Raw genomic sequence first — 19,865 nt, forward strand, 5'->3', positions numbered from 1 at the left:
TTTTACGTTTCCCGCTCCCGTCCTTGCAAATTTAAATCGCCCTTGTTAGGCATGGCAACGAGGCGGGACGAGGCGGGTTTTACATTCCTCGCCCCCGCTCTCGTAAATTTAAACCACCCCGCCCCCGCCTTCGATATCTGCTGGGAATAAAATTTGGGCCCTCATCCCTGTCCCCAGCGGGGTTCGGGTTTTCCCGCCCCGCCCCCACTTCTATTTTTTTTCTTCTTTTTTTCTTTTAAATAAATATGAACAATTTAAAAAAAATAAAAGAAAAATAAAATAATATAAATTTTTACATATAAATATTTATAATTTTGGTTTATATATATATAAAAATAATTTTTTAATTATATTATTAAGCGGGGCGGGAGCGGGGGCGGGTATGGGGGCGAGGGCGGGGTGGGTATTAACATCCTCGCCCCTGTCCCCACCCCCGCCCTCGATTTTATCAATCGGAGAAAACCCGAACCCGAACCCGAATCCGATAAACACGGGTTTTCCCCCATCCAAATCGGGGCGGGTTCGGGCAGGAACCCACGGAAGCGGGTTAGATTGTCATGCCTAGCCCTCCCTCTCACCTCCGATACTTGTCGGGAGTAAAATTTAGGTCTCCATCCTCGCTCCCGGCGGGTTCGGGTTTCCCCGCCCCCGCCTCCGCTCCTATTTTTTTTCTTTTTTTCCTTCTTTTTTTTTCTTTTTTTTTAAATAAATATAAGCAATTTAAAAAAATAAAAGAAAAGTAAAATAATATAAATTTTTACATATAAATATTTCTAATTTTAGTTTATATATATATATATATATAAATAATTTTTTTAATTATATTATTAAGCGGGGCGGGGGCGGGGGCGGGTGGGTATTAACATCCTCGTTCCTACCCCGCGCCCGATTTTATCAATCGGGGAAAACCTGAATCCGAACCCAAATCCGATAAACACAGGTTTTTCCATCTAAATCGGGACGAGTTCGGACGAGTACTTACGGGGACGAGTTAGATTGTCATGCCTGGTCTCATCACTCATCTCCCTGTGTGAGCGAACATCGCCTTGTGTTTGAAACGGATTATAAAATGTTTATTTGACTTAATATAAACAATTTCTTGTTTTTATATTTTTTTAAGAAGAAAATGAAACACAGAAGTGAGTGTATATTATATAATATATTTATAATAACATAATGTAGTATATCTATTATTTATTAAATTATATAATATAAGTTTTGATGTTGAGTTTCCACTGAACAATTAAAAATAGAGTACCATAAATGATAAATAAAAAAGTATACAAAAATATTAAATTAAAAAATATAATATAAAATGAAAATAAAAATAACACGATAAAAAATAATTAATTCTGATTTTATGTCTCTTAATTATCATTTATCTACATACAACTTTTTATGTATTTATATTTCATTATTAAATTAATTTATTCTTATATAATTAAATATTAACGAATATTATAAATACAAATACTTTGATATTCATACCCGTATCCATTATTTACAAATACTTATTTATAGCAGATTTTATACAAGTACAATTTTCTGACATCCTTATTTGTATCTACTTAAGTTAAGGGCACACATCTAACATCTCATGTTTCTCTCCTTCACTATCATACCGTCTTCGGGTCTTCACAGGTAATTGTAATCGGATCATCAAGGGGTGGCACTCTTACAATCAAGTTTGAATTCGATATGTATGGAGCAATAAATGCTAACAATAAATTACTAAACAATGCATCAATCAACAATAACTACATTTAAGGTATCATATTTACACTTTATATTAATATTATTTTTAAAATCAAATTGATAATTAAATCGATCAAAGCAATTCAATAATTTCATTGCGATCAAATTAATATTAATAAAATAATAATAATAATAATATTTAAGTAATACATAAAGAAATATTATATAAATATAATATCATAAATTTTATAATACTAAAATTAAAATTAAACATTATTTTACATATTTTTTAAAGAGCATGTAAAAATCTAAATATAATATTTAATTTTAAATTTTAATAAAATATAACAATATATTAATTTTACATTTAAAGTATAAAAGTCTCAAATTAATATAATATAAAATATCATGATATAAAAATTATAAATTAATATAATTACTAAATTATATCTTTATAAAAAAATTATTAAAAAAATAACAAATAACATAATTCATTCAAATTTATAATTTTTTTATTAAATATGTTTATATATTTATAATTAAAAAATTTAAATAAATTTAGATTTTTTTTTTTGAAAAAAACCGATTTAACCCGATTTTATACACTGTGTTCATCAATTTTGAGTCAACTTATCCAATTATTGATCATTCTTTCATGCCACACTTCAATTTTGTCATTTTTTTGAACCGGTAAACTGAATGATTTTCGATTAGATCAATCAAATTTACTTATCTAATCCAATTTTGATAACACAACTTTATACTTATCTCAATAAACTCTTGAACTCATGTGTTTTGAGTAAAATTACCGATTAGATAATCAAATCTTAATGATAATCTATTTATGTTTAGCATAATGAATAGATGTATGTTCAAAGATTCAACCTATCAAAAGACGACCAAACATATGTTTAAGTGTTTGGTCCTTGAAAAGGTCACATACATGTTTAAGTGTTCGACTTGTAGAGAGGTTGAATACACGTAGAGGGTTTGGACTCTAGGAAGATCATGTATGTGTTTATGAGTTTTGTGCTGTCTCTGTGTAGGTTAGTTAAGCATTTAAGGATCCAACTTCTAAAACATCGAGCACATTTAATTTACTCTTTATTTGTGCATATCTTATTTGTGATATTCAATATTAAGTGATCAGATATCCTGTCTTGTATACAATCATCAATTATTATCTTCACAATAAAAATTACTAAAAGAAAACAAATTCCTTTTGTCAAAAATAGGAAAAAATAAAATAACACTAATCATATCTCAAAAATTGAAAAATTACCATATGCATGTTCACATTTTATAAATTAAAACTACGATAGAGGAACCTCATTGCCTCTACAACTACACGTAGTTCCCTCCATTCTTTCTAACAGGCTTGCTGCAACCATGAAATGCATTTCTGCTATCTTTGTTTGCTTTGTTCTCTGCCTTTCTACAATTCAAAGGTATTTCTTCAACATCAATTTATCTTATCTTGTTTCAGTATCATTCAATTGATTGTGAGTTTTAACTGTATATGTTTTCTTGAATACATAATACGAAACATTGCGTAAATCATCTTAGTTGTTCTCTTTCTTCCAAACATCTTTCTCGTTTGTATAGTTTTGAGCAGTTTTTTTTATCCCAAAGATTTAATCACTTTTTTACTATATAAATTTCTACCTACAAATGAATTAAAATAACTACTTTGTACAAAAATAATTTTTTTTAAATGTCTCCTAAAAATATTTTTTTAGGAGACATTTAAAAAAAATTATTTTTTTACACTTAATTAGTTTAACTCAATTGAACAGAACGATTACTTATTATAATTCTTGATATCGAGTTGAATTCCTACGTATTAAAAAATAATAAATCAGCCTCCCAATTTATTCACACACATATATGCATGTTATCTCCATAAATTACTTGCTAGTGTATAAACGTATATCTCATTAGATGGTTTTTCCAACAAGAGTCTTTTCGGAATTTTTTTTTACCTTATATCTTCTTCAATTTGTTATTTTATTTTTTATTTTTAATTAAATTTTAATATTTTAAAAAATTGAAAATAATTTTATATCACAATATAAATAATTTATCATAAATTAAAAATGTAACTTTTGTGTTAAATATCTATTTTTTATGAATTTTAAATATAATATATTTTATATATTTAAAAAATTCAGTTATTATACATTTTAGTTATATAAATAAATATTTATACCGAGGGATAGTACAAATTAATATACTAGTTACTTAATTGTTGCTTTGGTTTTATACCGAGGGATGTCATTCATGAGGGTAAGTTCTACTTAGTCTTTTTAAAGAAGGGTAAGTCCTACTTAGAAAATAATTATTAACCTATCATGAGTCAATTCTGTAGCGAATTGCTTTGTGTTTTTCCAAATTTTCGCCAAATTTGTGGCTTCAGCCAATTATGCAGAGTATCAATGTGGTTATTTTTTTTATTTATTTTCTCACTGACTTGGACAAATAAAATATAACCATTGTATTTGAAGGTTGTTTTGTATCTAATTTTGTAAATGGTTTTTTTTTTTGGTAAAGAATGAAATTCATGAATAATTTCATAATAAAAGGAAATGAACAATTACTGGTAAGTAGTTTCAAAATAAAAAATAATACTGATGGAGGAAAAGGTGGTTTTAAAAAGTTGTAACAAATAAATGAGGATTAAAATGATTCATATTAAAATGGAAATCTGAGGCATTTATATAATGGGGGTATCCTTTTATATAAAGGTATAGAAATACTATAGATAAAGTTTCTCTTTGCTTTTCCATTAAAAAAAAGTTTCTCTTTGCTGATAAAAAAAAAAAAAAAACATCTTAAATGCAACCTAAAAAGAGGGTTCCATGATCTCACTTCATGTTGCTACCTTGTTCTGTTCTTTAGTTATTAGTACTTATTACTCATAAGAGAGAAATTACACACCAATACATAAAAGTTCTGACCAACCATGATGTTATATCTTAGTCTCTGTCAATTTTGTAAGACCCTTTTACAAAATTTCAAACAAAGAATATTTGACTTCACGTTTGTTGTTTGTTGATGACACAGTGTGTCATCACAAAATGCTATCACCCCTCCAAGAGGTTGGAACTCTTATGATTCCTTTAGCTGGATAATTTCCGAAGAAGAATACTTACAAAATGCTAATATAATTTCTCAGAGTTTACTTGCTCATGGATATGAGGTATTGTATATATTGCACAGCTGTTTTTAAATTACAGTTAATTCAATAGAACATATATTGCCAAGTATATGGATGTAAAACATTTCCTTTGAAAGCATGCAGTATGCTGTTGTGGATTACCTCTGGTTCAGGAGTCTTAAGGGTGATAGTAATTCTCTTGGTTTTGATTTGATTGATAAATGGGGAAGAATGCTCCCTGACCCTGAAAGATGGCCTTCATCAGGAGGAGGGAGAGGGTTCACTGATGTAGCTAATAAAGTACATAGCATGGGTTTAAAGTTTGGGATTCATCTTATGGCTGGAATCAGTACACAGGCATTCAATAACAACACACCAATACTAGATACCAAAACGGTACTGTTTCTTAAATTCCTACAATATACAGTTTGATTAACTTTTGTCATGCTCAAAATTAGTATATAGTTATGAGAAATGATACTTGTACAATAAAATAATAGCACATTTTATACATCATCACCTTTCTTGTCTTTTTCTCCATCATATCATTTATAATATTTATTATATATTTGCTGGGAAACAGAGGAGGCTATACGTATTTTCCTTTTGTTATTTATGAGATATTGGTGTACTCTGTTGAACTTATTTTTCCCTTCTTGCACCTTGCTTGCTAGGGACAACCTTACATGGAATCTGGTCGAACATGGAATGCAAAAGACATTGGAATCCCGTCAAGGACTTGTCCATGGATGAGTAATGGTTTCATGGCTATAAATGCAACAACAGGAGCTGGAAAAGCCTTCTTAAGATCAATTTATGAGCTGTATGCTTCATGGGGAGTTGATTTTGGTACTCACTGATATACATATATATGTATATACATATATATGTACTAGCACAATGTTGGGATTCAAACAAGTCCCACATCGATAAAATAATACAACAAATAACAACTTATATAATACAAACATACTTCAATGATGGAGAGACCAGGTTGGATTCATATAAAGACAGATTCCGCTGCATGAAAGGTTAGGGCAAAACCGTGAGGGCTTAGGCCCAAAGCGGACAATATCTCATCATTGTGGAATATGTTTATGTAATAACCTTATAAAAATAATTCATAAAATATCCTCTCAGACAAATACCATAAAAATAATCCCATCACACAAAATATGCAATACATCCATTTCTTACATTATATACACCTCAATCATAATGTTCTCAAATAAGCAATTGTGTGTGTATTTTACTTCCAACTTAGCTTTGACAGATTAATTTATAGGAATTTTCTGCTTTGATTTCTTGCAGTGAAACTTGACTGTGTATTTGGTGATAACTTTAATTTAGGTGAAATAAGATCTGTATCAGAGGTATATATAATACAGTTTCTTATCCCTTTATTCTGTCCTTTTTTCATTTTAAGGCCCAGAAATGTGGAAAACATTGTCCTCATTTGAGTTGCCATCTATGCAGATTCTCAATGGCTTTGACCACTCCATAGTGTTTTCTTTGTCTCCTGGAGTCTCAGCAACACCTGAACAGGCTAAGAGTGTTAGTAGTCTAGTTAACGCATACCGTGTAACAGGAGATGACTGGGATGAATGGTCAGCAATCTTAGCTCATTTTGATGTAGCAAGGTCATTTTCCAATCTTTGACTTCAAAATCTTTGGATTAGTATGCTCTTTCACCTTTCTTCTTCTACTTTACCATCAAAATTATATATCAACATCTTAATTCATTTAATTTGTCTTTCAGAGACTTTGCTGCATCTAATTTGATTGGAGCAAACGGTTTAAAGGGGAAATCATGGCCTGATTTGGACATGCTACCATTTGGATGGCTAACTGACCCAGGTTAGCCTAAATACTTTTTCCTTGACTTATTAGCACCAAGTTAAGGTATTCTATGGAGTTCCCAACTTACATCCCAATGCATAGTAATTTTCAATGTAAATGTGTTATTAGAAAAATGATATGTCTTTTTACTTTCTAAATCATTAGAAAAGGAAACTATGTTTTCAGTTTCATCCCATATATATATCGTGCTCATACATAATTGCAATGAGTTGTTTGAATTTGAGATATGTTTAGGAATATAAAGAATAAAAGTTTCTTTTTCTTTTTTCTTTTCGATAGCTGCTCATGTAGGTCCACACAGGTTTACTAAACTTACTCGAGATGAGCAAAGGACTCAGGTACATATATGAACAAGCACACAACTGAATTGTAATACTATATATTAGTGAGGACATATATTCATGTAAATTTATAGATGATTCTCTAAGAGAAGTTATTCTCATCTCACAGATGACTTTGTGGAGTATGGCAAAGTCTCCCATTATGTATGGAGGGGATCTTCGGAAAATTGATTCATGGACCTATGATCTTATCACAAATCCAACCCTATTGGAGATAGATGCTTGTAGCTATAATAACCGGGAGGCATGTGAAACTTCTTTTTCTTCTTGCCTTTTTCTTTTGGTAATCATGTGCAAGTTTTTGAAATCTTAGTTTGGTATATTGTTTTTCGTTTATTAGTTTCCTCATGTCACAACATTAAATGATGTCAAGACTGAAGGACACAATGTCACAAAAGTACCGTTTTATTACTCCCTAGCGCTCACTGAATGCACTGATCCAAAAGCACGTGGTTGGTCTGGTGAAAAATATAGCGAAGATCCTGAAAGAATCTGTTATAAGAGTCCAACACAGGATCAGGAGAAACCTTTGTGTGTTCACAAGAGAGAACTCCCAATAGCATTATCGTAATCACGCTTTACCTTAGTTTCTTCAATTTATTTGTCTAAATTTTGTTCTAGTTATCTGTGCTAAATTATATTACATTGATCTTGGTGCAGAAAACAGACATTAATCCAATCTGAACAAACATGGGAGTTGAAATCAAATGGCACTCTGGTTAATGGTCATTCTGGCATGTGTGCAACAGTGGAACATGTCCGAGGTAAATATCAGTATATAGGAAATAGTTATCTCTATAAAACTATTCTTGCTATCTCTGGTTTATTTATGTTTTTCTCCAATAATGCAGCTAAAGGTTATCCTAATAGAATTCGATCTTGGATTGCAGCCGGAAGAAGAGGTTTGACGCTAGCCATACTATTTCCATCTAGTAGAATTTTCTAATTTAGTATTTGTCAAATATACCAAATGAGATGCATTAAAATAAAAGTTGAGAAATGCTAGGACACATCTTTTTTATAGTCACTTTCTGACACTCAATTATTTGTTGTATTTAGTTGAAAATCACAAATTTTACCAATCTCATCTCATTTAATGAGTTTGTATTGAGTATGATGGGACCTATCAAAATTTGTGACTTTCAATTAAATAATAGAGAGTATTAGCACAAAAGTATTAGAGAGTATTGTTTGTATTTTTTGTTGCACTAAATGTTAGCATAAGTTACCGTGAAACTCTGATTTTGACAAAGGAATACAACTTAAATCTAAGTTTTGTGCTCATTATATATATTGCACGTTTGATTAACCATGCATGCTGTTTTCGTATAGGGTACTATCCTCTTAACTCCATGTTGTTATTGCTTTTGCTTGTGCTCAGGAGTGATATACGTTGCATTTTTCAATTTAGTTGACGAGAAGACAACAATATCTGCAAACATTGCAGACTTGGCTATTGCGATTCCGGGTAGAAAAAGAAAGTTGAGAGTTTGTGCAGGAACCGAAATATGGAGTAATGTATATTTACGGATACGTAATACGTTTTCAATAGAATTATCAGCTCATGGATGTGCGTTATTTGTCCTCAAGTGTGCTTGAATTTGGCCTAAAATCTTATTTGAACAAGTGTCTATCTATACCTCTATAAGAGATATTCCTTGATTACTATTTTGGTTTTCATTTTCAGATCATTTTGTCCCCATTTAAGTTCCCAAATATCCTTTTACAATGAGTAACTACGTAACACCACTTATCTATACATAAGTACAGCTTTTTTCTCGTGCTTCGATCACCCTATTATCTCATAAAAACGTTATTGTCTAAGATAACTCTTATAAACTCGTGTTATTTATCTCTTCTCTCCCAGACATGTCTTTATTTTGGGAGAGGTTCACTGATGTAGGTAATGAAGTTGTACATAGAATGGCCTTAAAATTTGGATCCTCTACATTTCAGATAAAACTGCGGTTTGGGCAGTTATAAATCAAACCCTTAACACTTTAGAAAATTAATCAATTTAATTTAAAATATTAATTTATTATATAATAAAATAAAAAATAAATAAATTACATTCGCACTTTATATGTTTTTTTTTTCAAGATTGTACTCAATATTTCTTGATTATTTGGACTTATAGGAAGACCCTTAAAAAAAATTTAAAAAAATGTTACACTTATATTCTCTGAATTTTTTTGAGATCGCACTTAATACTTCTTCGTTATTTAGACTTAGAGAGTGAGACACTTAAAAATTGAAAAATGTTACATTCTCACCTATGTGTTTTTTTTTTTTTTAATTTTATATATATATTACACCCAATATTGTTATTTGAATCTAGACCCCTTAATAAATAAGCAGTTAAAATTGATTATATATATATATATATATATATATATATATATATATATGTCATTTCATAAATATAATAAATGAATTTATAGTAATCAATGAATGAAGGAAAAAATCAAATAATCAATAGATATATTATTTTTTTTTACTCCAACATTTAATAATAAATCTATTTTCTTTAAAAATAAAAAAATAATAATAAAGATTAGAAAATGTAAATCAAGTGAGATAATACATAATTAAAAAAAATTCAACAAAAATTAAAGGTCAAAGATGGTTATAAACATAATAAAATAATTATTATTGGTAGGGTAGAGAATTAATTTTTAAGTAAATTACACTTATGAAATAATATTGAGTATAATATAAAATAAAATAAAAATACGGACCAAATTGGACAATAAAAACTGTAATAGGTGTATCTGAAGCTATTGTTATAATAGGATAAACTTTGAATGTATCTATTGAAATAAAAAATAAAAAAAATCTCTAACATCTTTTCAGTATAGGTCTAAATAAGGGAGAGGAATTGACGTGAAAAAACACATAGAGTGAGTGTATAATTTACTCTAAAATAAATTTAACGGATGAGATATGTGGAGTTTCACTAGTAACTGTAGAGGATCATGTAATTCCAGCCACAAATACATTACCCGAGTTGGGCTTCATCATGCACATTCTTTCATTTCGGGCCCCTTCCTTCCTACACCCTCAACAAAAAACCACTGCATTTTTTTTAGTTAACTTTTAATTAACTATTTACAGAAAACTTTTTTTAATTAAAAATAACATCACCATTCAACGATGTCGCTTTCACTCTCTGCAAACATACTTAATTAATATAGTTAATTTAAATTTAATTCTCTATAAATATAAAATTAGATTTAAAAGTACATAGATTTTTAATCGAAGTAGAAAAATATAAATACTTTAGATTTAGGCGAAGAGCGGAAGATTTCAACAAAAAATCATTTGAGAGTACAAGTTTATTTAAGAATTGCTAAAAACCATATTTTAATATAAAGATAAATCTTAATGCAAAGTATGTATACGTACGTTATATAATTTTTTTGAGTGATGCATGTTTGTACATGTCCGTTATACTGGTTTGTTTACTTTTAATGATTTATGAAGTAACATATCTACCCAAAGCTTATATGTATTCCCGAGTTAGATTGATTTGAATTTTGATTTTTTTTTTCAATAAATCAAAATTACACTTTGATTAAAATTAAGTTGGTCCGGTTTGGATTAAGAGAGTTCATATAAAAATTATGATATTTTCACTTTTTATAAATATTATTTTATTTTGTATTTGATTCAATTTAATTAAACATTAAATATTTACTTTATTTAAATATTTACCTTTTATATATTTTACTTTACATATATCATTATTATTTTTACTTAAAATACAATAAAAGATTTACATAATAAACATAGCCAAATTAAGACAATTGATAATATTAGATAAATTGTAAGAAAAATAAAAAGGAAGTGACAATACAAAATTAAAGAAAATTTTCAATTATATATTTAAAATATATTAATCTAAATTACACAAATTTAATTAGTTTAATTTTCATCGAATATATATATATATATAAATATATAATCAAATAAATTATAATTGGTTGTATTTGAAGTTAAAAGAATCTATAATTATGTTAATCTAAATGAATTTAATTTATTTAATTTGAATGGCAATTCTATCAAATAAATTTGATCCAATAAAATGTCTCTAATAATTTAATATTTATTTATTATGTGAAAACACATAGAGTGGTTGACATAAGTGATGGTGACAATGTTCCTTCATTAAGTTGTTTATATTTTTTTATTTAAGAGGAAGTTGTTTATATTTTAAATTTTGACATTAAGTATAAAATAAATTATATTAGGAAAAAAATATCTAAATTATGTGTACTCATGATCTCTAACAAAAATTAATCACTACTTTTGATAATAAATATGTCATATTAATATCATTATTACGAAATGTTAAAATGTTACAACTCTTTTTAAAAAAATACTTGTCTTATTTAAAAGTTGACCTAATATAAAAATCAATAAATGAAGTGTTAAAAATTATATTATTAATTACTATATATTATTTATAAATATCAATTATAATTTTATATATAATACTATATTATATGTTAAATAGGTCTATCAATTATATTTTTTAAGCTTAAAAACTATTTTTTAATTAAAAAAATCAAATTTGACTATTTTAATAAATAAAATAAGAGATTATGTTGTGATATATAGGGATGACAATAGGGCGGGTCGGGTACGGGTTTCATGATACCCGTCCCTGTCCCCGCGAGCCAAATTCATTCTCATCTCCGTACCCGTACCCGTCGGGTATGTGATTTTCATCCCCATTCCCGTCTCCATCGGGTATCGGGTATACCCGTACCTGTCAAATTTATTTTTTATTTTTTATTTTTTGGAAAAAAATAATATTTTTAAATTATTTTTTTATCATATTATAATTATAATTAGGTTATTTCTCTATCTCATATTATAATAAATAATCACACATAAAAAAATATTAAAATTCTTTAATATAATTAAATTGAAAGTGAGTATTAAATTAAAAATAGGAACGGGATGAGTACGGATACAAGTACGGGTCGGGTAAGTACATACTCGTACCCGATTTAATATATCGGGTTTTACCCGTACCCGTACCCGGTCAAACTGGGTATTCCCCGTCAAAATCGGGATGAGTTTGGGTATTACCCGCGAGTACGGGTATATTTGTCATCCCTAATGACAACTAGGTAGACGAGTACGAGTTTCAATATCTCTGTTCTTAAATTCATATCTTATATTTATTATCATACTCCCGCCGTTTTTTTTTTGTTTGACATTTAAGATTTATGCACAATAATTAAGAAAATGATTAATATTTCAATTTTTAAAGTATTTATTATTATTTTCTTTTTATTCTCTTTAGATAGTTGGAGAATAAATAAGTACATTGAAAATGAATAAACATATTATTCAGTAAATACATATTAGTTATCAAATATACAAATATAAAAATAATAAATAATTAATTTTAGAAAAATAACAATAAAAAAATAATATCAAAACAATTATGAATAAAAAATCTATAAATATATTTATTCATTTTCACTATAATGCGAAGATGAGTCATGATATATAAATTTGTCATTATTTATTTTTATCTGCATACATAATTTAATAAATTAAATATTATTTATATTTGTACTTGTGTCAAAATAAATTGAATATTTTTTATTAAAATTAAGTAAATTAATCATTATTTATAAATAGGAGTTTATTTGAGATATTTTATATTCTGGGTGATATACGAAACCTATTTTCAGCCTTTTCAATCAGCGAGATTTTGTTGAAATGTGTGACAAGTGGTGGCTGGTACGTTTTTTATGAAAATTTAATGCCTTTCCCTTTCACAAATATTGGGCGTTACCAAGTTGTTGATTTTACTTAGCATTTGGATGTAAAGTTTGAGTACATATGTTGATGCTTTATGCCAAAGTTTGACCATGGAAGACGCCGCCGGGTGCTTTTATCATATAGTGACCCCACTATGCTGCCCCCAAAGTTTATTGCATACAAGTTACCCCTTCCCCATTTTAAGTCACAAAAGGGGGAATGTGGCCAATTTTGAGGGAAGAAACACTTGTTTTTCATGTCTATATAGTGTGACAAGTGTTTTCTATACCAATACTCAAAATGCTATTGCAACATTAACTTTCTTTCAAGATGTGAATATTATTGAATGAAATAAATAGTTATTATATCAAATAAGGCTAGTATGCTTTTCGGTATGATCAAATACCTCACGTTAGTAGGTGTATTCTCTACCAAAGTTTAGATACTGCTCATATTGGAGTGAGTGAATGTCTTTACAAAGCTAATAATTTCCTTAAAATAACCTATTTGACAACCGTCTAATTATTGGTAAGTAAAACGTATAGTAACGTTTACATGACTTGTCATTATCATCAATAACTAATAGAATAGAATCGTTATATTATTTAAATGAGTTGCAGTGTAACTAACACTCATAAAACAAGACATAATATAATAACAAGGTACACTGATATATTTCTTACAATAATTACATGCAATTTAATGATCTTTTAACATGAGTGTTTCAATGTCATCAAAATTCAAAGTTACCTATTTTACTAAGAAGTTATCAAAGCACATGCATGGAAAAAACAAAGAACGGAAGACTCTTGACTTTTTGTAAGGAGACTTCGAAGTATCCATTTTCTGGTAAGTATTGGCCATTAAAAGTACTTAGTGTTATCTGAATAATTTTTTAAACTAAGAATTTTAAATAATTTTTAAAAATATCAAACAAGTCATGAATTAAACTATTTATTTTCGTTTTGGTTATTGAATATATCTTTAATAGCACCTTTTTAGCATTTTAAATTAATGTGATTTTCATTTTATATTTTTGGAGATTTATTTGTATTTTATTAATTTCAAGTACTAATATAATAACATATTGGTTAAATACCTCTTTTGGTCCCTTACAATGTTTTTTTGTTTCAATTTAGTCCCACTTTAATTTTTTGTCTCAATTTGGTCCCCAATAACTTAAATTAGTGCAATTTGGAACTTCCGTTCAAATGATTTAGACGGAGTTAACTGTTGACCACGTGGCATCTACGTGGATGCCACGTGGATGTGCACGTGGACGCCAAAATTCTTGAAAAAACCTGAAACCAGAACGGGCCGTTCTGAATTCAGAACGGCCCGTTCTAGAACGCCATGCTTTTTATTATATTTTTTTTATTATATCTATATTAATAAATATAAAATACAATAAATTAATATTCATTTATGAATAAAACTAAAAAAAAATCAAATAAGATAAGACCTTCTAAAATATTTCTTTGATTTGAATTTATCCAGTTCAAAATCTTGACTAAAATGCCACAATGTATTTCAAAAATTGAAAATAAAATTCAGGGTTTAGGGGTACCTCCTCAAGAACAGGTTGTTATTGTTGGGGTACATCGTCAATGACTTTAAGGAAAAACACTGTTTCGTTTTATCCTTGACTGTATAGTGTCAATTTGGTAGTAAGTGGTTCACTCCAGTCTGACTAACAATGAAATAAAACTTGTTACCATTGTCCTTAGTGATACACTGCATCATCCTTAATGATATACTGTATAGCCCAAATGTTTAGCGATTGAAGTTATTAATCCTCATTAACAATATTACTAAATCTAGTGTTTGAAATGCTTTATATTTTCCTTAAAAAAAATGCTTTGTATTTTGTTTTTTTTTGTGCACGAAATTCTGGACCAGAACGGCCCGTTCTGAAACCAGAACGGCCCGTTCTGGTTACACTGTTGATGTGTTAATTTTCGACCTGGAATGGCCCGTTCCAGGTGCAAATTTTACACACCAATAATGTAACCAGAATGGGCCGTGCTGGTTTCAGAACGGGCCGTTCTGGTTTCAGGTGTATTCAAGTATTTTTGGATCCACCTACTTGGCATCCACGTGACCACCAGTTAACTCCGTTTAAATCATTTAGACGAAAGTCCCAAATTGGAACGATTTAAATTATTGGGAACCAAATTAAGACAAAAAATTAAAATGGGACTAAATTGAAACAAAAAAACATTGTAAGGGACAAAAAATGTATTTAACCTAACATATTTTTATATACATAGTAAAAAAAAAAGTTAAAATCCTAAAAATGATATTAAAGTATTCATCTACTCAGAATTTACCACCTGTAGTAGTCTATGAAGAACATAGTCTACACTCTACACCCTCCCTCGTAGGGAGGGTCATAAAGTTTGTTGACTTGGCCAAAAGATGCAGTTACTGTTGCTGGACACCACCTGATGCAATTTTTGATTCCGAGGAGTGCTCATGTGACACGTGTCTCTCTTCTATTCGTTACTCCGATTGTTCCCACGCATCGCAGGACCACCAAATCTTGCATTGTCTGCCGTGAGAATGAAAGGTGCAATGCCTCCTCGTCCTTTGTGCCCAATGCCTTCACATTTTTTTTTGGTTACAAAATACAAATCATACTCATTTGGAGAGGTTTAGTGGTTTGTTAATTCTTTTCTAATTTATTTGTATTGACCTTGTTTTTAGTGAACTATTCTTTTAATTTGAAACTAATAAAATAAAATGATACAAAGTAAAAATAAATAACTATTGGGTCGTGATCAACCCTTCAAAATGAAATTTACATAATTATTTGGCACGTAGCAACAAAAAATACACGACTAAATTACAAACTTGTTATGAAAAACAAAACAGATTACAAACCATTCACAATTAAATAGTTGTGCACTATCAATGTTATAAACTTATCATTTAGCATAATTAGAAAATGTTTAATACGTACATATGGAATCACATATGTAACCAAAAAAAAATTATGTAAAAAAAATATGAAATGACATATTATCATTGTCAAAATTGAGTTAGAATTTAACTTAGATTATGAAATTTATACAAAGAAATAAAAAAAAACAATATAAGTATAATATATTAACAGAGAAAAGGATATTTCGTACTTATGTGAAAAGAAAAATAAAATTAAATAATTATTATCAATGAATGATCAGATTTTTTTTATACACATTTCTTTTTATTTCATTCTTAAGAGATACACCAGTAAAAAAATATTTAAAATATAAAATAAGGATATAAATATATTTTAAAAAGTGAAGAGGATATATTCTTTATATATTATCATAGATGATTTGGTTTGGTTTACATTAATTTTTACCATAAGAACTCAAAAGTATATTATATATTAATTTTCATTTTTTTATTAGCACAATTATTTAAAACAATCTGCAATTATTCAGTAAAAGAAAAAAAGAAAAAAATTGACTGAATTTTGAACATTCTTACTATACAAGATCTCTATCTAGAACCCTAACATGCTGGTATATATAATTGTGAACATGCCTCATTTTACTAGCTTTTGTTACAAAATAAATAAATGAATGTTTAACCACTAAGTTAACCTAGTAGTTGAGTGATGAGAGATTGGAGTAGTTAGAAATATATGACGACTGGCATACAATTTGATATATTGTAAGTAGGCAATAAAATAAAATAAATCTAATATAATATACTTATGACTTTACTAAAATAACATATTATAATAAAAACAAGTTTACAATAAACCATGTGCTAAGTAAATACTATTGATTAAAACATTAGTAGATTGTGTTTTTGACCTTCTATTTCTTTGTTAAGTTCCGTTTTATTTTTTAAAAAACTTTTTATCCTATTTTAATTTATAATTTAAAAATACATCACTTTATAGAATCTTTACACTAATCTTTAGAGAGAAAAAAATACCCTCTTGAAGATTTTGGACAATCACTCGCATCTAAACCAAATTGAAGAACGAAGTCCAATGTTGAGAATCAATAAGGCTGCAACATCTTTAAGATGACGCAAAAGATGCATAATAGTTTTAGGGGCATTATGGCATATGGGGGATAGCTGTAAGAAAACCTTTTATGCCTATGTTCATCATATCTAAGATAGTTGCAACCCATGTAAATCTTTCAAAAATGACACCTAATCTTGAGGCCAGTTCCAACACCAGATTTTTCAAAAAATAAAAAGTAAAATTGGAACTAATGAAAAAATTAGTTACATCGTGAAAGCAGATTTTACAAATAACGAGCCATTTTATAGCCCACTTCCAACCAATTTTGAATGAAAAAAAAGTAATAATTATAATTTTCTTTATTTACTTTTTTCTATATCAATTATAATAAAAATAAAATTTTGTTTGAGTAAGTTAATAAATTGAAAAAAAAATTTAAGATGTTTAATTTCGTTTAAATTTTTAAAAAAATCAGTTTTTATTTCATAAATTAGCTTGAAAATTTGTTGAAAAATAAAGATAAATTTCAAATTTTCAACTTCATAAAAATAACTTTTTTTAAAATAATTTTTTTTTTACAAATTTAAGCTTTTGTCCAAAACACAACCTTTCTTTTCATAAACAACTTTTTTGTAAAAAAAAATAACTAAAAAGAGTTATGATAATATCTCTCAAACAACTTTTATTTATTTATTTTTCTTTATCAATTACTATTTATAACGCGCGATCTCCAACTCCAACCATGACAATGCAACTAATAAAATATACACGAGGCATTAGTAAAACCAAGAGCTTCCGAGCTTCACTCTTCTTAAGTTCAAAAATCTTGTCCTATAAGCAAGAGTGACATTTCTTCTGATAATGATAGTGGATGTTTTGGTCTTTTCAGTATTTTATATTTGAGATAAAAAAAAATATTTCATAATTTAATGAATAACAAAAAAAATATACAATTTTTGTTTTGTTTTTCATCAATCTTTTTTATAAATTAAACATGAAACAATTACATTTATATTATAGTGTGTGGTGCATGTTTTTTAATAACAATCTTGGCTCACATTATTGGAGAACACGACTAATAATATTTAGGCAACCTAACTCTCTGACCTGAGAATAAACAAAAATGGTGAAGAATGTTGTTAATGACTTGTGCTTGTTGGTTGATGCCTACCCCACAAGGATAATGCCATCGGTAAAATAACAAATGAGATAAATTATTTGGACCACCCTTAACCCATTTTAAAGGGACACCAATCATTAGAGGCAACTGCATCTTCAATATAGTAGCTAATAGGGTGGTGCAAATCTTTCCATGCCAGCCCAAACAAGTAGGGTGCTGTGTGATCAATTCACCACCTTATCTAATTTTGCTTTAGGGGCACAATAATTTTGCTCAGAGACTCATTCCAATTTATAACCATAATAACATAACTAATGCATTGTGTAATTAAATTTAAATTAGTGAGGTTTCTATCGATCCCTACCAATTCTAGTGTTTCCTTCACTAAATCTTAGCTAACTTTTTTTTTCCTCTTACCGGAATGCTAATTTATATATCATGTTACATATGTATAAAGAAGCATTCACTATTTTACCAAATATTAATGTCTCATATCATGTTAAAATTATTTGGCACTTGGTATTTGAATAAAAATTGAACTATTCAGTCACAAAATACTGTATTATAGAAATTAATGTAACAATTTAATAAGTCTTTAAAAATAATTACTCATTTAAAAGTCAGCTTACTTAAGGATTTTAATTAGACTCTCGGAGTACTACAACTTATATTCGTATAATGAGATATTTTAATTTCATAAACATATTTTACTCTCCTGTAATTTTTATGTATCTTAACAAAGACATATATCTTTATCACATGACCAACAACTTAATAACTCAATCATCTATAACATCATACAATACAACATCATCATTTATTAAGATACAACTTAAAACATCAACATCTTACAACTTAATCAGCTTCGTCAATACTCATCATAAACAACTTTAAATATCATCATATATTATCATTCAAATAAACAATTCATCACACTTCAACATGCAAACAACTTAGAACATCATGCTTCATTTCAATAAGTCACATCCGACGCCACTCTTTCTATGCCCAATGCTATCAAGACAGTGGAGACTTTTTATCTCGCTCACGCTCAATGTCAATCCACCGTGCCTGGTGTGGATAAGGCAAAAAAACCTCTAAGCCTCTCATGCTTAGTTTGGCAAAATCCACACTTACGTGTAGAGTTTCTACCTAATTCACGTCTGGCACCACTTTATTTATGTCTAACATCATTTAGGTAGTTATCTATTAACTTGATCTCACTAGGCAACACACCTTTGGGGATCAACATCACCAAGTTAGAATTTTCGAGTTCTCATGCCCGACGTCACTTATTTCATACCTAACATGACCAAGTCATAGGATTCCTCACTGATCCACATCTGACGCTACCAATCTCGCGCTCGTGTGTGATCGAGGTAAAAAGCTCCCTAACTTGAGTCATGCCCAACACAATGAAGGCACATCTGGCGCGATATTTGTTTCTACACATAACATAACCACGATGTCTCAAAACCTACAATCGAACCAGCCAAGACAATATGTAAACCAACATACAACATATATGCACCATAAATAACACCAAGCCAAGTCAAAGCAACACATGCAAACATCCAAAATCAAAATCACTTAAGAACCCTTAAGAGCATTTCTAATATATTTAGATTCATAATTTTCACCACTTTAATCATACGATAATGAATCTAGGCAACAAAAACAACAATTATACAACATCACAATTCAATTCACAAAGTTTCCCCTTCATCAACTCCAAAAACAACAGAATAATGACGAAAAGGGAAAGGGTAAAAAGAGTAATTTTAGTAGACAAAGAGGAGAAGGAAGATTTGGTTTACATGGAGGTTCTCTCTAACTTCTCTATAGTTTTTCTTACACTAGTGGAAAATCAATCTTTTACGTCATCTCTTTGTCGTCGGACATAAAAATAAGCGACGTAAAAAAGACGTGGTGGCAATTTTG

The 19,865-nt window shown here is 28.8% G+C and overlaps 1 protein-coding gene across 1 annotated transcript; it reads left to right on the plus strand.

Annotated features, from left to right (window-relative positions):
• The first annotated feature begins 2,828 nt into the window (after nt 1-2,828).
• Nucleotides 2,829-8,871, plus strand: LOC109795413 (alpha-galactosidase 3). Its single transcript, XM_083063527.1, has 10 exons — nt 2,829-5,248; nt 5,527-5,701; nt 6,164-6,225; nt 6,329-6,492; nt 6,612-6,709; nt 6,992-7,050; nt 7,163-7,620; nt 7,714-7,817; nt 7,905-7,955; nt 8,435-8,871. Exons 1-7 carry the CDS (start codon nt 4,991-4,993, stop codon nt 7,364-7,366), a joined length of 1,020 nt encoding a protein of 339 aa, XP_082919653.1. The 5' UTR covers nt 2,829-4,990; the 3' UTR covers nt 7,367-7,620; nt 7,714-7,817; nt 7,905-7,955; nt 8,435-8,871.
• Nucleotides 8,872-19,865: the final 10,994 nt, after the last annotated feature.

This window comes from Cajanus cajan, chromosome 9 (genome assembly GCF_000230855.2).
Source record: "Cajanus cajan strain Asha chromosome 9, NIPB_CcT2T_4, whole genome shotgun sequence".
Taxonomy (NCBI): Eukaryota; Viridiplantae; Streptophyta; class Magnoliopsida; order Fabales; family Fabaceae; genus Cajanus; species Cajanus cajan.